The sequence below is a fragment of the Myxocyprinus asiaticus genome, chromosome 27, assembly GCF_019703515.2.
Source record: "Myxocyprinus asiaticus isolate MX2 ecotype Aquarium Trade chromosome 27, UBuf_Myxa_2, whole genome shotgun sequence".
NCBI classification, from domain to species: Eukaryota; Metazoa; Chordata; class Actinopteri; order Cypriniformes; family Catostomidae; genus Myxocyprinus; species Myxocyprinus asiaticus.
This window is the reverse complement of record NC_059370.1, coordinates 40,546,421-40,569,372: the sequence shown is the minus strand read 5'-3', so window position 1 is coordinate 40,569,372 and position 22,952 is coordinate 40,546,421. Positions and strand designations below refer to the sequence as shown.

The 22,952-nt window shown below is 37.6% G+C and overlaps 1 protein-coding gene across 3 annotated transcripts in view; it reads left to right on the top strand.

Annotated features, from left to right (window-relative positions):
• Positions 1 to 22,952, top strand: part of LOC127417556 (neuroligin-3-like) — a 242,388-nt gene that overhangs the window by 201,042 nt on the left and 18,394 nt on the right. For all 3 annotated transcript variants that reach the window (XM_051657557.1, XM_051657556.1, XM_051657555.1), the window contains one exon: positions 15,305 to 16,094. In XM_051657557.1, the coding sequence (XP_051513517.1) occupies positions 15,305 to 16,094 (790 nt within the window). The remainder of the gene's footprint in view (positions 1 to 15,304; positions 16,095 to 22,952) is intronic.

The following is a 22,952-nucleotide window of genomic DNA, read 5'->3' as shown; positions in this document are numbered from 1 at the left end:
CAGCTTGTGTTTGCTGCTGACATGATGTTTTGTGCCAAAAAAAATACTACATTGTTTTTTTAAATGACATAATCTGATGATTATTTAAAAGGTATTTTCCACCCTTAAATAGCTTCAATGTATGTTGTAGTTAGCTTTTTTTTTTTTGTTAGCAACTTGTTGTGTAGCAGATTTCTTTTTCTGTACAGCTACAGTAGCTTGATTGTATAGTTTAACTACTTAAAAGCTGGTGTCATTTTTTTCTATTTGGAAATCCTTTTTCCTATCCCAGCTTAAAATTTTTAGACATCTGTACTGTAAGTAACTATAAGTAATGTTTGTTTCCGACGGAACTATATGTTTGCCAGACTGGGGAATGTTTGGAAAATCTGTTAATTCATTTTTAATTTCATAATTTTTTATTTGATTTAATAGTTATTATTTGATCATTATTTTTACAATTCCATTTGGTGATGCTAGTGGCGCAGAAAATACTCTCTTCAGCATTAAAGGGGTCATGGCATGCTATTTTTTATTATTTTAATAAATTCCTTGAGTTTCAATTATAACATTAGTAAAGTTTTTTGCACAAATAAACAGTCATATATTTGTAAAACATGATCATTTTCCACCCTCATTCTGACCCTTTGTCAGAAACGCTGGTTTTGGTGCTGCTTCTCCTTTAAGACTTGACAGTAAACGCCCACTGTTCTGATTGGCTCTTGGCTCTTGACTGACCTGCTCTCTTGCCATCTCACTGCTCACCGCTACTGGGCGAGGCTACAGAAGGGATAAGGTAAAGTAGGCGTTGATGTGTTGTTGTAGAAGCGGTCAGATGTAAATGTCTACCATAGTGTGATGTCACAATATGGAGGAAGAAGGGAACGAGTTGTTGTATAAGTAAAACGTAGGTATAGTAATATGACACGATACCTGGCTGGAAGTTTTAAAGTGGCTGAAAACAGGTGATTGAAAGGGAAATGCTTCAAATAAGGGTGTGTAAACGAGAGATAGAGAGGAAACAGACAGAACCATTCGAGAACAACAGATGGAGAATAAGTGAAGGGGAAGAAATAAAATTAACTGGATAGTTGATTAAAACACTGCTGCGTATGAATGTGAAGGGGTCTCACCGGGTGGCCGAGGAGGCCACACTATTGACCGCCGATGTCATGGTGTGATTAGGGGCAGGTATCACACACGATGGGCAATACTTATCGATTCCACGAGCTGAAACCTGTAGATCGGGTCATTCTTGGCCAGACCTCTCGCACTTTCATGAATCACTTCTTATCTGGACACCACACTCTCTCTCTGTCTCTCTCTTTCCTCAGCCCCAGGGCGGTTGCTCCACTTTTTTCTATCTCTGCCTCTCTCTGTGCATACAGAACCACTCTCACCGACCCTCACAGCTGCGGCGGGAAAGCACTAGCAAACGTGCCGTTACTTCAAATGGCCTCTGCATACACTACCCTGAAAGCAATTAAAATCAAGGTCTATTTTAAGATGAACCACAGAGGAATTGCGGGTAGTGCGCTGCACTCATAATCTGCAAATCTTATTTGAATTTTAAAAGAAAAAATGTACAGTTCACGGTGTTAAGGAATATGCGACGTGACTAATGAATTAACAAAGACGTGTGTACATTTTTGTGGGGTTTTTTTGTCTTATGATGCATTTCTTTTCTCATTTGCAAGAATTTGAAGAAAACATCTGTGCTTATGCCTTTTATGTTGTGTAATTATTGTACGCAAAGCCTAAGGCCAAATCAGTGACAACATAAACCATCTAAGATTAAAACCTATGCCGTAATGATATTATAAAGGTGGAAACATAGCAATTTCAGGCTTTTTATTGAATAATATTCACACATGCCCTCTCAAAAGAAAAAAAAAATCACAAATAAGATATTTTTTTACAGTATATCTCAATTATTTCTCATAGGCAACAATAGGATTAAACAGAGGAGCAAATGGAGACTTTTGCTTAAAGTCAACATTAAATCAAAATGGACTCTGTTTACCTTTTCAATACATGTTTCTAGTCTCACTGTAAATGTTAATCGATGGACATAAAACGTTTTTTGTAATCTTTTATCAAAATGGAATAATTCTTAGTAGGGCTGCAACTAACGGTTATTTTGATAATCGATTAATCTAACGATTATTAGAACGATTATTCGACTATTCGACTATTATTGCAATGATTAATCATTAGCTCTTAACTGATTATTCAGCTTGTGCCCCAACTTAAAGGTATTAAACGTGTTTACTAACAATAAAGAGGACAAAATCATCTTTTAAAAATACCTCTAAATGACATTCACTGAATTAAAGGGAAAAAAAGACTTTTTATTAAGTTTAATTCAGTAAAGAAATTCATTGCAAAAAATCCTATTGTTATCATGTTTTTATATTGTTTTCCCTTTAAAATTGTCTAAAAATCCTTAAAACAAGATGGTGGTGGCATAGTGGGCTAAAGCACTTAACTGGTAATCAGAAGGTTGCTGGTTCAATCCCCACAGCCATCACCTGTGATGTCCTTGAGCAAGGCACTTAACTCCAGGTTGCTCCGGGGGGATTGTCCCTGTAATTAGTGCACCGTAAGTTGCTTTGGATAAAAGCGTCTGCCAAATGCATAAATGTAAATGTAAAAATGCTTTAAGAGAACGCATATTAAATATAAGTTTATTTTGTATATAAGTGTATTTTTGCGCTGTAAAGACAAAATACACTTATATTCAAGATGTGTTCTCTAAAATCAAGTCTAAATATCTTATATGCTGCTTCTCAGGTGAATGCATCTTTTTTAAAGGATTTTTAGATATTTTAAAATATTTATATTTTTTTAATATTATATTCAACATTCTCAGATAACAATTTTTCCTTCTGCATTATAGCTGCTAAAGTAAATGTACGTTGTTTTAAAGGAGTTTTAGATATTTCTATTGGAAAACAAGCCAAAACAAAAACAAATCAAATGTTGCGGTGTGTAATGGGGCGAAGACTACCCTCTCTCACCTTTCTGTTCACTTCAATCCATCTTTAACTTACAAAAAAACAAACTCTCTCTTATTAACAGAGCTGCGTATGGCCAATTTTCTTCATGATAAAAAATGCACAGTGACACATATATTATAATTCAATAAGTTGCGAGCCATATAACATTGTAATCTAGCTGCATTAAGCACGCGCGCTGAAGGGACGAGTGTCCCCGCGACAGAGTGCGCATTAACCGTGTGTAGTTTCAATCTGTCCCTCTTAGATCGGGACATTCGCACAACTCAAAGAAGAGACACTGACTGCACAGAGAAATGCCAGTTTCAGAGTTTGTAGTTATTTACTTGACCTGCTTCCGTATTATTATTTTTATTTATTTATTTATTTATTGTATTTCTCCCCTTTTCTCCCCAATTTGGAATGCCCAATGCCCAGTCCCAAGAATTCTGTGTAATTCTTCCTCTCCTCAGTCAGGCGCGAGCTGCAGTGCTGCTCTAGCGCGTCATCATTAGAGTTTAATGTGATCTCATGTTATATTAAATGAGATCAAATGACTATTCGACAACGAAAATTTTTGTCGACAATTTTTTATTGTTGAGGTTGTCGATAACGTCGGCTAATCGCTTCAGCCCTAATTCTTAGCTTGTTGCTTGTAGCTTCTTTTTCAACTGAGGTCACCAATCCATCATATTTTTCAGTATATAGTCTACTTTTCAAAATCCAATAAATTTCTGATGGATAAAGTCATTTCACCTGGAAATATGTCAGATTACGGAAGTAAAATGGGTTACTTAACATTGTTTCATGTTAACTTCTGAATAATTGTTCTGCTTCTAAGATTATTCTCCTGAGAAAAAGACTCCAGTAGTCTTGTATGTGTCCTCTAGCTTTTCAGAAGAGATCTCGACATCTCAGTCTGTGCTTATATTTGCTAAAACACCAAATTTCTACAATCAATAGTCAGATATTTCAATATTATGAACTTAAACGTTTATAATGATTTTTTTTTCCAAGACTAAATTAGTTATGCAGTCCACATAAACTTACTGTATGTCAGCAATTGTCTCATTTGTGCCTGTTTTTATTCTATTTCAGGAGAAAAAGCAGAGACAAAGTTGATATGTATCTGAGAACTCCATTAAGTATCTGAAGATATGTAAGAACAACCTCCTTTGGATTCCTCTGGATGTTGTCTCTAATTACATTTGGTGGAAAACACATGGGCCAATCTGTGTTTGTATTGTTTTCTCTCTCTGATGTGAGACGTGTAACAGGTAGTGCACTCTGAGCAGATATCACTGGCACATTCGAGTTGATATGGCAGTAGCAAGTGTTTAGTGACCCGTTTGAAGCATCTGATGTCCTCTTCAATTGTTTATGATACAGTCTGCTGATAGCACGCTGCATCAGACGCTGCATAATCTCCCAACTCATTTCACATGCTCCCTGCCGCCCAGATCCCCAATGAGATTGTAATATTCAATAGCACTGCCAATGCTGAAAAAATAGAGTAAAATGCTATTTGGCCCTTGTGATTGCAATGGAATTGATTTGCAGCCAGCCAGCCTAATGTATAGCGTCTTGCTATCATGAGGAAAACAAGGACATTATGGTATTTCAGAAATTGCCTGAACCTTGGAGGCAATTTGTTGCATTTTAGGCATCAGTTGACTGGCTCAGAAAATGAACTCTGCAGAACGTCAGCTGCTACCTTGCTCACGTTGTTAGCCTGTGTGGTTTAGCTGTGGAGACAGACGGATCTGAGTCATAGAAATGAGTGCGATTAAAGAGGAATTAGCACTTGTAGGATTGCCCACGTCTTTCTGGTGTGCGGTGGTGACAGTAGACTGTAGTGTCGATGAGTTCAGTTCTGTTATGTAGGCTGATGTTATGTAAATTCCGTCGAAGAGTTGGAGTGGGACAACAAGAAAAGTGAAGGGGGCGGTAATGACAATGATGGGCAGAACCAGAGGCTGTCCCGGGAAGGGATCCCCCGTTTTATGGCAGCTTGAGAGAGATTTGATGGTTGGGAGGGATTTTAAGCTGCGTACAAGAGAATGAGCCCAGAGCACTGATGGACTAAAAGATTTAATAAGTGTGTGTGTGACGACCACTGGAGATAAGATTTGGGCTAATGGTGAGAGCCTCTGCAGTTTTGATAGAGCAATAGTTCAGCCCACTTTTATATGGATTGATGGACAGACAGACAGACAGACAGATAGATAGATAGATAGATAGATAGATGAATGGATGGATGAATATAAATATGGATAGATGGACTGATGGATTCATAAATTATATATGGATGGATTGATAGTAAGATTGATGGATGATAGATGGATATATATATGGATAGATGATATATGGATGGATATAAATGGATGGTTATATGAATGGATAAAAAGATTCACAGTATACACAATATACATTCACTATAAACTAAGTTGTATATACAAACAGATGTATGATGTAATAGTACTTTAAAATTCTATTGCAAAGATGTATTTTGGCACATATTTAACACTGACATTGACACAAGCAAAAGTCTGCCTCGCAAAATCTGTACACATGCAGAAATTTTAAGCTTCAACAAAATTTTTACATAATTTTGAGGAAAATGTGAGTGGTTGCAGGGCATTGCTCAGTGTTTGCTAAAGGTTTCTGAGTGCATTGCTATGTGGTTGCTAGCGTGATTTAGGGTGTATATCTATAGGATTTTTTTGCCCATTTTATTGTCAGACCAGGCGAAAATCTTAAGTCTGATCCTTTAGAAAAGAAATAGCACGCGTCTCCTGAACAAGTCACTAAAATTGAGGTGTCATTAATGTATTCAGCACAAAAAAATGCAGGATAAATTATGTGCCAAAGGGGTTTATTCAGATCCTTAGAGTTAACAATAATTGAGTATCATCATTATGACATGTGTACTATGAAACTTTTAGCTTAGAGAATACCTTTATAATTCCCTCAACTTCATTGTTTCATGCTCAAAAGATATTGAATTCTGAATGACCGGTCTCATAAGTACAGACATGATTTTAAAGGGTTGGTTGCTATCGTAGCCTCTAAAATAGCTTTGAATTGACCAGGCGCTTGTCACATCACAAGGTCACTGACCACTGGATTGTCTGTAAATTATCCCCAGCTCGCGCCAGCAGAATCATGTTCAATGCAGCTATTCCATTGGCATCTTGAGAGCGGTGGCAGCTGAGGTCGAAAAGCACAGCAAATCAGCTGTGTTTTAGCGAGGCCAAATGAGTGATTACCTCCCAACTCCTGTCATAATTCACCATGACCTCAATATGCCACCGATGCCTCTCGCTGACTGATTGTAGTTCAGGTGTTCTGCACTGATGTTAAGCGTAGTTAGAAGGAACTGCCTTTATCAGCCGCCTGTACAGAGCTCACGCATTTGATAGATAATGCTAACATGCTAGGTCTAACATGAGTATCTTGTGAAAGTGCTTTAATGAAAGAAAACCTGTCCTTTTGTACAAAATGAGTAACACAGTTAATGTTATAAATTTGCTTATTCGATTACTGATCATGAAATTGTGTGGAATCCAAAATATTTCTTATATTATGTCATTTTTCAAAATCACACAGAGGGGTAATCACTAGCATGCAAGCAACAGCGAGAGAGGAGCAGGCCATTTTATTTATTTATATGAAGTTTTTCGCACCTGACCTGCATTCCAATCTACATCTTGATGTATTCCTTCGTTGGGCCTCATGTATTCAGATAAAAAGACAAAGGCAGGCCTAACACAGTCATAAAAACCTAACTCAAGCCGTAAATTATACTGATAAAAATCGCGCCAAAATTAAACAAAGGGAGTCCAAAACAGACTACAAATCCCATGAAGCCTTGCTCACTAAAGGATCGAACTCTCAACTCCTATTGGATGAGGCACACAACAGAACGTCCCTCAAACATGACATAATCAGGAGTTGAAATACCTCTGAAATGCTTCCGGGATTTGCTTCCAGCAACTTTGTTTGCAGCGTGTGGACGCAGCTCTCCGGTGCAACCTCGTGCCACAAGGAAGTAACGTCCGACTTGAAACTGTAGCCATACAATCTCCATCTCGCTGGACGAGTTGAGATTACTCTGTGTTCAACCGAACACTCTAACGGATCCGAAGGAGACCGCCGAGCAATCCGCAACTTTATCCGTTTGCCTGCAGAAATGAAGAGATTAAAGATTCAAACCTTCATTCATTGTTTTTTTTCCCGAAAATCGATATTCTTCGGATGTCACTGATCTAAACAACCAGTAAAGCCCTACACTTCCTCATGATCACGCAGCCTGTTTTCATCAGCTGAATGGGAGTGTGACGAGACTCGCGCTGCCCATGTAAGCCATTGGCACATCACAAGCCGATCAACTATTTAGCCCTTTTTGGTGAATCACATCTGCTAAATCCTAAAAATTTATTTCCAGGTTAAATTTATATTTTGAATAGACTTATGTTTTTGAACCCCACGATGTGGGTTTATGTTATCTCTTTTAATCGTTTCATGTAATTTTGAGTGTGACCATGATTTATGGAGGGTGTACCTGTATGCTGGGTTGGGAACCTCACTGATTAATAGTGGTGTTTTCCTAATTACATGATGTGTTGTTCTGAAAGCAGTAAACAAATGAAACACGAAATGTAGGCTGTCATCCGTGCAGCCTTACCGAAGCAAAGCTGGCGCGTTTACTCGAAAAGTGAATTAACCGAAAGTGAAGCGTTGAGGCTAGTGATGCTCGAATGGCTTGCACGCGCTGCACGAGTCTGTTGGGTATACTGCAATCTCATCACATTTTAACTTTTTGTTTATCTTCCCATTCAGCTCATGAAAACACGCTGCATAATCATGTGGAAGGATTACATCAAGATGTAGATTGGAATGCAGGTGCAGAATTTATATAAATAAAATAGTCTACTCCTCTCTCGCCGTTGCTGGCGTACTAGTGATTACCCCCTGCATGCCAGTGCTGGCACGAGTGCCATAGGTGGCAGACCCTTGTGCTAGGTCATTGAAAACACCATCTAATTAGATGCATTGAAATCTGTTTGCAAATGTGTTTAGCGGCAGATCTACAACAAACTGTCTACTTGCTGGAATTAAATGGCGGTTTTGCTTCATGATCCAGATTTTACATTGGACATCAAATGGTAACCTAACACAGTACAACAATTGTTTATCATACAAAAGTAAACAAAAATGTCCTTAAAATTACATTTTGAAAATTATTAATATTACCATAAAATGCATAAGCCCAAATATATGCAAAATTATTAACATTGACAAAACACAGAATAGGAATAGTGACAATTGACAAAACTGACAACTCTTGAATTTTCAATTATATCATGCCCTCGGGAGCCAATAATTTATTATATTACACAACACACATTTATCATATTTTATGCTATATTTTTTACCAAATTCTCTAGCTTTTAATGGAAAAAATATCAGAGGGTGAGCACTGATTCTCATTGATCTTACTTGATCTTTACCCCGGCCACTTCTGTCAAGTATTGCGTTCGTGAAAAGCAACAGCAGGCAAAAAGAGACCGGGACGATATCAAGTTAAGCGATTGCACAAAATTGCAACATTTGTGTGGTGTGCATTAATGCAAGCCATCAAATGAAATAGCTTGCAAAGCTGTGATGTAAGGAATGGTAGGGTAAGGCCCGAAAAATACTCACACTTGTATGTTGCAGACACTTTTAGTTATTCAAGGTGATTTAATTCATCGCTGCCTTCCAAAATAGTTCAGAGCACAATAATGCAATGGAAGTACTAGCGATGAAACAGTTTGCGTAAAAAAAAAACACAAAAAAAACACTATTTGATGTTTGCCACTGTCATGTCTATATGTGTTTTGTTCTTGTTTCCATGTCTTTTTTTTAAGTTTAGTTCCTGTTCAGGTCATGTGGTTCCCTGCCATGTCATGTGATTCCCTGTTTCCATGTCAAGTCATGTTGTTGGGCCTCATGTATTCAGATAGAAGACAAAGGCAGGCCTAATACAGTCATAAAAACCTAACTCAAGCCCCCACCTTCCAAGTCGTAAATCTTACTGATAAAAATCGTGCCAAAATCAAACAAAGGGAGTCCAAAACAGACTACAAATCCATGAAGCCTTGCTCACTAAAGGATCGAACTCTCAACTCCGATTGGATGAGGCACACAACAGAACATCCCTCAAACATGACATCATCAGGAGTTGAAATACCTCTGAAATGCTTCCGGGATTTGCTTCCAGCGACTTTGTTTGCGGCATGTGGACGCAGCTCTTCGCTGCTCTCCGGTGCAACCTCGTGGCACAAGGAAGTAACATCCGACTTGAAACTGTAGCCATACAATCTCCATCTCGCTGGACGAGTTGAGATTACTCTGTGTTCAACCGAACACTCTAACGGATCCGAAGGAGACCACCGAGCAATTCGCATCTTCATCCGTTTGCCTACAGAAGTGAAGAGATTAAAGATTTCTCTTCCATCTTCAATCAAGTTGACATTTCTGAGTTCTCCGCCAGCCCGCCAAGAATCAACAGCCATACCGCCCGCCGACAGAGCGAGGAAACGGCCTCCCGTCATCACACGAGCCTCAAGGAACCGGGTCAGAGTTAAAGGACGGAGGAAAACACATTCTACCTGTGTCCTCATGCGATTCAAGTAAGAGGTTTACGTCTGGGCAGAGATAGAATATTATAGTGTGTTATTCTTGTGTTTCAAGGTTTTTGCTTGTACAGTTTACGAACCACCATGTCCGCTCATTATTAATACTCAGGGTATTAATTATCACAAATTTGTTTTGCTGTATTGTGGTCCAACCAAATTGGACTGTTGTGCAATTTCGCCATCGCGGGTGAGACAGGTAAACTGAGTTCATCCATTAAAGAGTCAAATAATGCGGGACTGTTTACGAGCCGTCCACCGCGTCTCTGAGCGATGAACTAACGGCTGTTTTCTCTCCCACGATCGCGAAATCGGCTTTAGGGCCATCATCTCTCTCTCTCTCGTACTAACCACACACCCACACACACACACACACACATACATACACACACCTTATGTGTTATAGAATTATTTTTATTTCCATATCTAATCATATCACTGTTTAGTTTGTAGTTGTAAGTCGGAAGTTTATTGACTGCATTGTATTAATTATTAATTGATATTACTGCATAAATAAACTTTGTTTATATTACAAAGAGAAGTGTTTTGGTTTGTTTTGCATACGCCTGTGTCATGCTGACGGGATGTCAGTGCTCGGATTCAAACCTTCATTCATTGTTTTTTTCCCGAAAATATTCTTCGGATGTCGATTTTCCTAAGAAAACAATCTAATATTGAGACTGTTATACTATTTGGTTATTAGTCCCTGATTTCAGGCTGGTGCCCCGTCAATGTTAATCCTTATTAATATTCTACTGATTTTTGATAATTGATAATTATCTTTGATGATTGTTGAATTTGAATGATCAATAAGCTAGTGTCAGTTTTAATTAATGTTTCATCGATGTTAACAGTTAACGATTATCTTTGATAATTGTTGATTTAAAGGATTAAAAAAAGCTAACACTGATTCTCATCAATGTTCTATTGATTTTATTAATTAATAATTATCTTTGATAATTATTAATTATTGCTAATAACCAAACCCGCTCCTAAACGTAGCACACTACATTTACTGGAGCCCCATATGAGGTTTTAATGAGTTAGATTGATTAATTTAAATATTAATTAATAACTACAGAAATAATTATTAATTATTTCTGATAGTAACACTGATCTAAACAACCAGTAAAGCCCTACAATGTGAACATCCTATTTTTCTCAATGTTCATGTGTCTTGTTTTCATTGGTTTATTGTCTTGTTAATTCGTTATCAGTTCTAGCTTGTCATTGGTTTAAGTACATTAGTCTTGTTATCTTGTTTATAATTCTGTCTGTTCATTGGTTGTCTTCTTACCCTTGTCCATGTATTTATACCCTCAAGTTTGCCATGGTCCTTGGTCAGGTATTGTGTGTTAATGTAATGTTGTTTGGTAGTCAAGTCAAGTCAAGTCAATATATATGTTTTGTTCACGTTTGTAGTACGGATTTTTGGATTTCACGATTGTTAATAAAACTGCACTTGGGTTCATCACACGTCATCGTCTCTTCATTTACCTTGTTGCCAGCCAACGTTACAGCCACCCATGGTTCAGTACATGTTTGCATAGTTCTTTTCATGTCTAAGGAAGTCTCTGAAACTATGAATATTAAAAGTGTATAATTTGTAAGCTGTCTATTTTGAAGAGTAATTATTTAATACACAGACAGACGTTGAAAAGTCTTGGCCCGATTGAACGTTCGATCAATGTAAGTCTATGGTATTTTTCCCATTTTTGATTGTCTGCTTTATAAAATTTGTAATTCCTATCAGTTAGGAAAGTCATAGCAACCCAAGTCAGAACAGTTTGAAGGTTTGTACCAAGTTTGGAGGATCTAGATTGAAAGCTCTAGGAGGAGTAACAGTTGATAATTTTGATCTTGGGTTAGGGATATTGAAAAAAAAAAAAAATAATTAAATTAAGTCAATAGAATGACAGTATCAAGCAAAACATAATTACGTTAATTTTCTGAATTAGCAGAGACTGTTTAGACTGTTTAGTCAGAGCACTTGTATTAAAATGAACAGGAGAAATTGGAACATCCAATTTGGCCGATGCAGAAAAGGTTCATCCAATAAAGAGTCCCATCTTACAAGTAAAAGAGTGAATCATCTTTTAGATACAAATATTGCCAGTTGTCAGTTAATTCGAGAACATGCATGCGTATTAGCTGGAAAATATAATTTTTTTCCTTCATCTGAGCTAAAGCAGCAACAATTATTATACCATAGTTGTCAGATTGTAGTAATTTGAAGTATGTGAATTGATCATAATCCTGACCAACTATTTTGGAGATTTTGTTCTTCCCCATTCAAGCAGATATAGAACCACTACAACCCTAGTAAATACACATTGTATTAGCGAGGTGCTATAGTGGGTATTAGTGTCAGTTATGTCAACCACTGCCATGGTGGAGCAAAAGTTTGAAGAATCTTGTTGAGCTACTTGGTTAAAGTTAGTTAGTCTTTCAATGCTTATTGCAAGCTACCTAAATAAAAATACATCCACTTTAATGTCACAGATATTTGAAGGTAAATCCATCGTCCCCTTGAGCACGGAAACTTGTTACCACCACAGTAACGCACAAATGCGTGTTAAAGGTTGTTCCAAATTAGCACAAATTTCTTCCTCTGTGGAACACAAAAAGAGAGGTTTGGCAGAATGTTAGCACTTGCAATATTGGCCGAGCATTCTTGTACTTGGGTAGAGTATTTTTCTGGCCTAATACTGCGTGTTATCCGCAGTGCACTGAGAGCATAAAGCTGGACCATTAGAGCTAGAGGAAGGAATAAGATAGCATCTTGCCTTTCCTATCCCCAGTTGGTCATCTTTCCTCCCTGAGCCACCCTGTGAATGCTTCGGAGAGAGAGTCGATATCCTTGACATCTGCTCTCTCTCTCTGGGAGTCTGGCCACTGTCCTGTCCAAAGTTCTTGCAGTGGAGCACCCCCAAAAAGCAAAAAGTGCCCTGCTATTTTTACCCTTTCTCTCTGACACACACATATACCGTATACACATTTGTCAGACGTGTTAACTGTATACCAGCACTGCGTCTGACAGCACACTACCAGCCATTCTCCCCAACCTTCTCGACAGAGGAGCAATTGCGAAAATGAAAGGTTATGCAGGTCAGTTTGATTGGAAATATTACACTCTGCCCATCTACATGGTGAGAGCTCTGGATATTTGAACTGCCTCGATTTCTCTTCATCGCCTGTCCTCTGGAATGTTATCTTTGGGGAAATGAGTAGAGCTAAGTACTGGGTAAATTTCCTTAGTGTGCACTGAGCCAACAAAGAAAAGGCGGGCTATGGATCAATTGTGTAGTCAGGTAAGAAAGTGCCTGGAGGATGTTGAGGCAGGAAGCAGAACACATCGCTAATACAAGCATAAAAGTAAAAAATACCTTTTTTGGGTTATGCAATTATGGTTGTGAAACTGGAAACCGGTTCTGAGTTGGGGTTTTTTAATGATTCCGAAACCGAATGATTTTCATGACTTTTGGTTCTCGGTTCTCTAGCGTGCATTGTTCAGCGATAATAGCATAGGGAACACCATACTAAAATACTCTGACTGTGTTTCCTGCCCTACCGATTAGCGGTACTCGCAAGACTACTATTTGAGTCAGAAGCACAAAACATACAGCGCAATAAGAGTAGTCCAGTTTCCAAACAAATTAGTCTTATGAGTCGGTTCTTTTCAATCTACACTTCAAAATATGCATTGTTACCTCCGGAACAAACATCACTCATGAACCAGTTCTTTTCAGTGAATCAGAAACTTGAACCACAAGAACTGAATCAAGAAATGTTGCTGTGTTATGTGTTCTTAAGGCTTGGGAAGCATAAATCTGAGTAGTTACTGTACCTGATGTAACTGTGTGTAGTTAAAAAGACACATTGTGGAGAAAAAAAATTATTCCTCAAAAGTACTAAAAGAATTGTTAATGGAACCATTAAGGAACCGGAATCAAAACCTAAATTGATACATTTCTTATGATTCCCATCCCTACATGTGATTCTGGTCCCTCAACTGTGCAGTACCCCTGCTATCTTACGTAATTTTCAGTGCATTTATAATAATTTAACAGGAGTATATACATCTAGGCTCACCTGGGTATTTCTAGAGTCCCTCCAGTATTGTGTGAAATATTGCACACAGAGCCACTAGCTATGATTGCTTTCACTACAGAGTGGCGGTAATAGTAATATTGAGCGGCCATTAATATAGGAGTGAAGCCAAAACAGTTCTCGCTTCAAGGAAGTGTGTGGTTCGTATGCTACCTTCTCACTGCCGAGCACCCTTGGTTTTTGGTGGAGAAGGAGTAGGCGTGTAAGTGTAGAACAAGAATTAGATTGCTTTTGCAACTTCTTATCGGTGATCTGCGGTTTAGACAGCAGAAGGTCTGTCAGAGGGTTCGACTGCTGACATACACACATTAAAACGTCCATCTCTGCACATTCAGATATGCATCTGGTCTTGACACAAATGTGGGTGTCGATCATAGCTGTGAACATGAACGTAGCAGTGAAGGGGATGAAATTATGGTGCATTTTTCAGCCCCGTGGCCATCTGTGCCCATGTTTGTGTAATGATTAGGTTTAATCATAGTCTGAATTCTGCATTTGCATTGGCAGAAATTATTATCTGAGATCAATGCAAACAAACTCTTGGTAAAATATTTAGACCTAAACAGATTATGCTGGTCATTAATAGTTAAGTATTAAAGGAATAGTTTACCTGAAAATTAAAATTCTGTCAATATTCACTCACTCTAATTAATAATTATATAGTAATAATTAGTAAGTATTTCCTTGCTTCAGACCACAATAGGTGAATTTTAAAAAGTCTTCACATGGTTTATTTGTCAAGTAATGACTAAAGAAAAGTAAATAGTAACTTGAAAAAGAAAAAAAAAGGGGAAAAAAACACAATAAAACCACAGTAAAAATAATCAATATGACTTGTGCAATATAAACCAAGTCTTCTGAAGTGATATGATCACTTCATGTGATGAAAAGAAGGAAATGTAAGTAGTTATTCACTTTCAAATCAAATCATTAATAAATATGGCAGCTATGTCGATAACACAATACACGATGAGAACCAATAATGTTAGATCAAGAAGTGATTGTATCTGTTCAGAAGACTTGGAATGTAGTGCATATGTTAAATCGATTTCTTTGACTATGGTTTTCTGTGTTTTTTTGTTTTTGAGCTTGATACACCAGAGTCAATATTAACTGTCATTATTTGACAAATAAACCCTATGAAGACTTTTTAAAATTCACCTTTTGTGTTCCACGGAAGATAGAGAGTCATGTGGGTTTAAAGCGACAAAGGGGTGTAAATAATGGTAGAATTTCCCTTTAAAGGGTCACATTAGTTCACCATCTTGCTTTTTGGTCTTCCTTTTGCTCAAATGGTAGGACAAGGTACTTGCAACACCAAGATCATGGGTTCGATTCCCTGTGAATGCATGTATTGATAAAATGTACTTTAAAAGAACTGTAAGTCACTTTGGATAAAAGCATCTGCCAAATACATAAATGTAAATGGCGTGTTGAATAAAAACAGAAGTCCTGTCCCTGTTTTAAATGTGACTTCTTTAATCATTGCATCTTGATGTTGAGCCTTGTCTAAAAAAAAAATTTTTCCTATTGCTGCAGGACTGTTTCATCGTGCCATAATCCAGAGTGGATCGGCTTTGTCCAGCTGGGCCGTCAACTACCAGCCGGTGAAGTACACAAGGCTGCTGGCAGAGAAAGTTGGCTGTAATGTGCTGGACACGCTAGACATGGTGGATTGCCTGAGAAAGAAAACTGCTCGAGAATTAGTAGAACAAGACATCCAGCCGGCGAGATACCATGTAGCCTTTGGGCCAGTCATTGACGGCGATGTCATTCCTGATGACCCTGAGATCCTCATGGAGCAGGGCGAGTTTCTCAACTACGACATTATGCTGGGTGTCAACCAGGGTGAGGGTCTGCGCTTCGTGGAGAACGTTGTGGACTCTGAAGATGGGGTCTCGGGCAATGATTTTGACTTCTCAGTCTCAGACTTCGTAGATAGTTTATATGGATACCCAGAGGGGAAGGATACACTCCGGGAGACCATTAAGTTCATGTACACGGACTGGGCAGATAGAGATAACCCAGAGACACGGCGTAAGACTCTAGTGGCGCTCTTTACCGATCATCAGTGGGTGGAGCCCTCAGTGGTAACAGCAGATCTTCATGCCCGGTATGGTTCCCCCACTTACTTCTATGCCTTCTATCACCACTGCCAGAGCCTGATGAAGCCAGCCTGGTCCGACGCAGCCCACGGAGACGAAGTGCCCTACGTCTTTGGTATCCCCATGATTGGCCCGACTGACCTCTTCCCCTGCAACTTCTCCAAAAATGATGTCATGCTCAGTGCAGTCGTCATGACCTATTGGACGAACTTTGCCAAAACTGGGTAAGTGCTTACCTTTACCAATAATACAGTATATTTGTGTCCATGTTGGTCCATGAATTTCTGAAAAAATGTATAGAGTTTTCTACAAAAAAAAAAAAATTAATTAAAATTAATGGCTTTAAAAATGGCCAGTAGTGTAACCGTCAATTAATTAAAAGGTATTATAATGCTTTCCTTGCACCTTTAATACATGTGAATGTACATAAAAGTTTTGTTTTTGATTTTGTCAGAAATACCAAAAAGTTTTCTTTGGGTCACTCGATTTGACCTGAACAAAATGTGCCTTTTAAAAGAAATTGTCAAAATATCAGATTTTCTTTTTTTGTTTTTTACTTCTCTCACCTTATGAGGCTCTAAAGGGAGGGTTCTTCTGTGTTTTATGGTTTTCTTGACAAATGACCAAAAAAATGGCAAACTGCATGTTGGTTACACCACCTGACTTTGATTTGGTGGACAAAACATTTTCAAATATTAATAATATTTTAAAACAATGGTTTCACTGCTTTTATATATATATATAATAAAATATTATTTAAAAAATACTTATGGCAACATTTCTTTTTTCAAGAATTGTAGTTTTTAGTTACATTTATTTGTTTGTTTGTTTGTTTACTCTCTCTGGACGGTTACACTACTTAGAGAATTTTTACTTTAGGCCCCAGAAAAAAATATGCCTTTAAACTTAATTAAAAACATGTTCAGCATAGTATAGGTGCATTCAAGTAATTGTTTTGTATGAACTGCATTTTTTATGTATTTCTGAATAACTTAATATATCTGGACACAAAAATGACCATCATGTCATTAACCCATATGACCGGTATAATGTCTGGTACAATTTTGGCATTGGCCAATAAAAAGCCCATATCTGTGGACCGCTGTTATACAGCGTGACATTACCAATTCCAAGGTCATGGATTCGATTCCCAGGGAACTTGTATGCTGTTAAAATTTATAGCCTACCTTAAGGCACCGTACATTGATTTGTATAAAAGCATCTGCTTAATGAGTATATGAAAATACCTGTGTACCACCAGTAGAACATGCATAACACAGTACCTCATAGCATGGCTGTTCATGATTGCCTGCGGCATTGTCTATGTAACGGAGTATAAGTGTTTAGTGCGTACTGTATGAATGGGAGCGTGTTCAGAGAGAATTATCAGTGGAACTTATCGCATTTCTAGCCCTAAGCAATATCGATCAAAACCCCTCTCTTCAGTTGATCAGTGTCGCCGCAGGTGACCGCATCCCCAACAACACCTCCTACATTCATCCACCTCCCTTTCCTGCTCAATTCTGCCCAGAGCACAAAGCAGTATAGATCTGTATGAGGAGTGCTTGTAATCAGCTCTAACAACACAAATCTAATTTGACAAGCGCTGTTGCTGAGAAGAATTGATTGGCCCTACTGCTGCTGCTTCTCCACTTTTACCAGTCACAATAAAAATGACACCCCCTGACATTTATAAATCATTCCTTAACTGTTAAGTGCACACAAGGGGTTGCCAAAAATGAGATGCACCAAGTGGAAATGCTAATGGATGAGTACTGCAGGCTATTTTTTAAGACTGAATGCTCAAGTCAACATTCTGCAAGCGTATTAAAGAATTCTTCAGAACAACATCTGTCCAGAAAATGTCAGATTATCTTGAGGGCAGGGGACATTTTGTGCATTGAACTTTGATTTTGCCTCTTAGGGTAATAACTTGAGTCAGACTTTCTCAGTTAAACTCTGAAAGACCCCATGAAATGGTTTGACGATTGTAGTTTTTTTCCTGTGTTGATGTATTTCCTATTGAAACAGAAAGCTGGGTTGGGTTATATTTTAAATATCCAATGTCTTTTAATTTACATTTTACATCCCGGCAAAACCTCACATGACAGCTTAACATGTACGAAACGAAAGCAATGAAGACACTCAAATGAATAAACTTCCTTTGCAACCAATATTCAAGGATCTAGCCTTTGAAAGGAACGTTGTGACCTCTGCATCCTCTCTGTCATTTTAAAAGCTTCCTCTCAGAAATACTATTATGTAAAAAGTATTTATTATTGAAAAACACATCATCTTGCAGTCACTTATCTAATGCTTTCCAGTTTGACTGACATTATGGAATCACTTTGAGATACTAGTGACGTGGTTGTGTAGAGTTTTTGATATTACAGGCCTATAGAGTTGCTCCAATTGTTTGACACTATTGTAAGAAGGGGATTATACTTGATACTGCTTAGCAGTCGGCTAGTAAAGAGCAATGGACTAGATGTCAAGAAAATGAACTTCACAATCTCACAAATGCACAAATCATGACTTGCATCTTAAAGTAGTATCTCACTCAAAAATGAAAATTCTGTCATGCCGTTCCACACCTGTATGACTTTTTTTTTCCATGTAACACAAAAGGAGAAATTTAAAAGCAACGTACTGGGTACTCTTTTCCATGCATTTACAATGAATGGGAATTGGAGCTATTTAAGCTTCAAAAGAGATGCAAAAGCACCATAAACGTTTAATTAAGGTGTTCTACATGACTCATGCTATACAGTATATTCTAAGTCTTTTTAGTAGGTAGAGCGATATATCGGTTTTACTTATTAATCGGTGCCGATAGTTGCTTTTTTGGTTATCTGCAAAAAATGTAAGCCGATAGTTGCAGATAATTTTATTATTATTATTATTATTATTATTATTATTATTATTACCCTCTGTTTTTCTGCTCTGGAAGATTCTACAGTTAGAATGGCTTGGTTCTACAGTATAACAGCGTCCTCTTTAGGTGAAATAAATCAAACACTGAAAATCACTTAAATCATTGAAAATATTTATCCATATTTTTATCCTCACTTCAATGCATAGTATGTTATTTTGATTAGATAATCAAGAGTCTTAAATTTAAGCGAAGACATGCAAGGAAAATTGACATTATATGGAAACCTGCCCTGTCAGCACATACATCGTGTCTCCAACTTCATAGCTTGTTAATAATAATAAAAAACGTCTGGTGAAATATGTAATTTAGTAAATACTTAAATATAGCATTGTAACTGAGCCAAGTTTCCGTCATTTAAAAATAAGAGTCCCGAAATATTAAGTATATTTCAGGCTTGTTTATGGATAAGAGTTCTACGTTATGCACAAAATCTTAGTTTTTCTGGGCTTTAGTGGGAATTTGTTTACATTCATTTTGGGCTCTTGCAGCCTCTATGCCTGTGCCCGTCATAGTAAGAAAAGGCTAAGACATTTTTTAACATTCTATAAATCGATTTTAAAAACAATCGGCCGATTAATCGGTTATCGTATCTGCAAAATCCACTATTGGTCGAACTCTACTTAGCCAAGTTGTTCAGTAAGATTGATTTGTATAAGGAACAGGCTGAAATTTAAGTTGTAATTCACTTAAAATCTTGAAAAATCCACTCTAACTATCCTTGTTGCTTTTATGAGTTCATAACAGAAGTAGCAATGTCTTATTAGTGAACAAAACGAGGTTTTTAAAAAAAAAATTATTTGTTATTATGTTTTAAATGATTCATTGAAAATACAGTATCTGACTCAAAATAATGATTTGTTCACGACTTGTGACTTCTCTAATGTGTTATCTATATCTATAGGGTCTATTCCTCACACGAAGCTACCATATGGCTTCAAAAGAATTGCAATATAGAAATATTGCAGTGCATCCTTTTTGAAGCTTGAAAACTCTAGTTCCCATTCATTGCAATTGCATGGCAAAGAGAGATGAGTGATCCTTTAAAATTGTGCTTTTGTGTTCCACGGAAGAACGTTGTCTGGGTTTGGAACAGCATGAGGGTGAGTAAATGATGAAAGAACATTCATTTGTAGGAGAACTATCCATTTAGCTAGCAAACTCTCCGGTTTTGTCTTAGTGCATTCTGAAGAACAGCCACAAATGTGCACTCAGCTTCACAACGTGATCTAGATTGCACTTCTTGGCATCTTTCTAAATTCTACATTTGTACCAGAGTCAGATACATGTAAATATGGAGCCTAGAGCTGGATATACGTATACATTATGTTGAGCTTGTGCCGCTTAATGTCAACAGCATGTATCATTCCCCACAATGAAATTCTTCTTTCCGCTTCATGGTGCTTACAAGCAGTCGTGTTTTTCTACTTACAAGTCCCTGCAGTAGGAATAGAGCATGAAAACAACCATTTACTGTGAAATCTGGGTGGAAAGCCATGTTTGACAAAAGACTAGGGTAAGTGAAGTGACAAAGTAACAAATGTTCCTTTAGTGGATGCCAGGCCTGAAAATGAACCCCACAGATACAGGCCGATAGATAAATATAGTAAATAGAGAGTAAATATATGAAGCCTATTTGGGTCACTCTAGGTTAGTGTTGAGAACCACGTCTGAGCAGTTCTACATTCAATAAATAAAATAAAATAAATAGTATATTAAAGTAAAATATATATTAAATTATATTGTATATTATATTGTTTATGTTTAATAGATATTGTATATTAAAATATATTTTAATAAAATATGACATACTGATATACACTATATTGCCAAAAGTATTCGCTCACCCATCCAAATAATTGAATTCAGGTGTTCCAATCACTTCCATGGCCACAGGTGTATAAAATAAAGCACCTAGGCATGCAGACTGCTTCTACAAACATTTGTGAAAGAATGGGCCGCTCTCAGGAGCTCAGTGAATTCCAGCGTGGTACTGTGATAGGATGCCACCTGTGCAATAAGTCCAGTCGTGAAATTTCCTCGCTACTAAATATTCCACAGTCAACTGTCAGTGGTATTATAACAAAGTGGAAGCGATTGGGAATGACAGCAACTCAGCCACAAAGTGGTAGGCCACATAAAATGACAGAGCGGGGTCAGCGGATACTGAGGCGCATAGTGCGCAGAGGTCGCCAACTTTCTGCAGAGTCAGTCACTACAGACCTCCAAAGTTCATGTGGCCTTCAGATTAGCTCAAGAACAGTGCATAGAGAGCTTCATGGAATGGGTTTCCATGGCCGAGCAGCTGCATCCAAGCCATACATCACCAAGTGCAATGCAAAGCGTCGGATGCAGTGGTGTAAAGCACACCGCCACTGGACTCTAGAGCAGTGGAGACGCGTTCTCTGGAGTGACGAATCACGCTTCTCCATCTGGCAATCTGATGGACGAGTCTGGGTTTGGCGGTTGCCAGGAGAACGGTACTTATCTGACTGCATTGTGCCAACTGTGAAGTTTGGTGGAGGGGGATTATGGTGTGGGGTTGTTTTTCAGGAGCTGGGCTTGGCCCCTTAGTTCCAGTGAAAGGAACTCTGAATGCTTCAGCATACCAAGAGATTTTGGACAATTCCATGCTCCCAACTTTGTGGGAACAGTTTGGGGATGGCCCCTTCCTGTTCCAACATGACTGCGCACCAGTGCACAAAGCAAGGTCCATAAAGACATGGATGAGCGAGTTTGGTGTGGAAGAACTTGACTGGCCTGCACAAAGTCCTGACTTCAACCCGATAGAGCACCTTTGGGATGAATTAGAGCAAAGACTGCGAGCCAGGCCTTCTCGTCCAACATCAGTGTCTGACCTCACAAATGCGCTTCTGGAAGAATGGTCAAATATCCCCATAAACACACTCCTAAACCTTGTGGAAAGCCTTCCCAGAAGAGTTGAAGCTGTTATAGCTGCAAAGGGTGGGCCGACGTCATATTAAACCCTATGGATTAAGAATGGGATGTCACTTAAATTCATATGCGTCTAAAGGCAGATGAGCGAATACTTTTGGCAATATAGTGTGTGTATATATATATATATATATATATATATATATAATTACCAAACCAGACATTTAGATTTTAATTGCTTCTTTTAGGATTTGGTAATAGGAAAAATAATAATAATTTGAAAACTGTGAATGTAATAACGTGATTAATGTCAACAGATCATAAAAACAGTATCCACTGCCACACTTTTGGAGTTAATTGATAGTTTAATTAATTTAAAAAAAAAACAATATCCACAGCCACACTTTTGCAGTTTATGGAGTTCAAATACATTTCAATTTCACAATTATTTTTGGCCAAAATAACATAATAATAATAATAATAATAATAATAATAATGATGATGATGATGATAATGATAATGATAATGATAATAATAATAATAATACATTATAAATATTTATTTTAAAATGTCATGTCTAGAGTATTGTACAACATATTGTGTCTCTTTAGGTTTTTGAACTAATATTCTGTTTGAAGAGGTTATACAAACACAGATCTGAATCATAATTTTTGTTAAATCTGTTTAAAATTCTGAAAATGTCATATATAACTTTAATAGGTGTCTGTGGTCACTTTACAAAGTATAAATGTTTAAACATAATATAAAAATTATAAACATATTCAGTGGTATTGAATGTTTCATGCTTCCACATGCTCTCTAATATGCTGGCTAAAATGACTTTGTGGTCTTGTGGTTTCACAGTCACAATAACACCACAGAAGTGCCCAAGGGTTAATGGTTTAAAAAAAAAAAAAAAAAAAACATTAAACTCTTACATTTATTGAAAAATAAAGGTAAAATGCATAGAACTACACATTTAGTTCACAGTGGCATGCATTAGCATCCAAATTAATTTCTCAAGTGGGACCCAATGGCCAGTGGTCTTCTATGACACAAAGGCATCCAAGAACCTTCTACACACTTGATAACTGAATTGTTGGTGCATATCACCTTTGTTCAGGCTACAAATGGGCCTCAAATGCCGTTGTCTGCATTTCTGTAGAGACTGTCCTGTTAACACTTGATGTTTCCTCTCGATTCTTCTACTGTGTCATTCGGCCTCCAGTCAAACAGACCATGCTGTGCTGAGCTA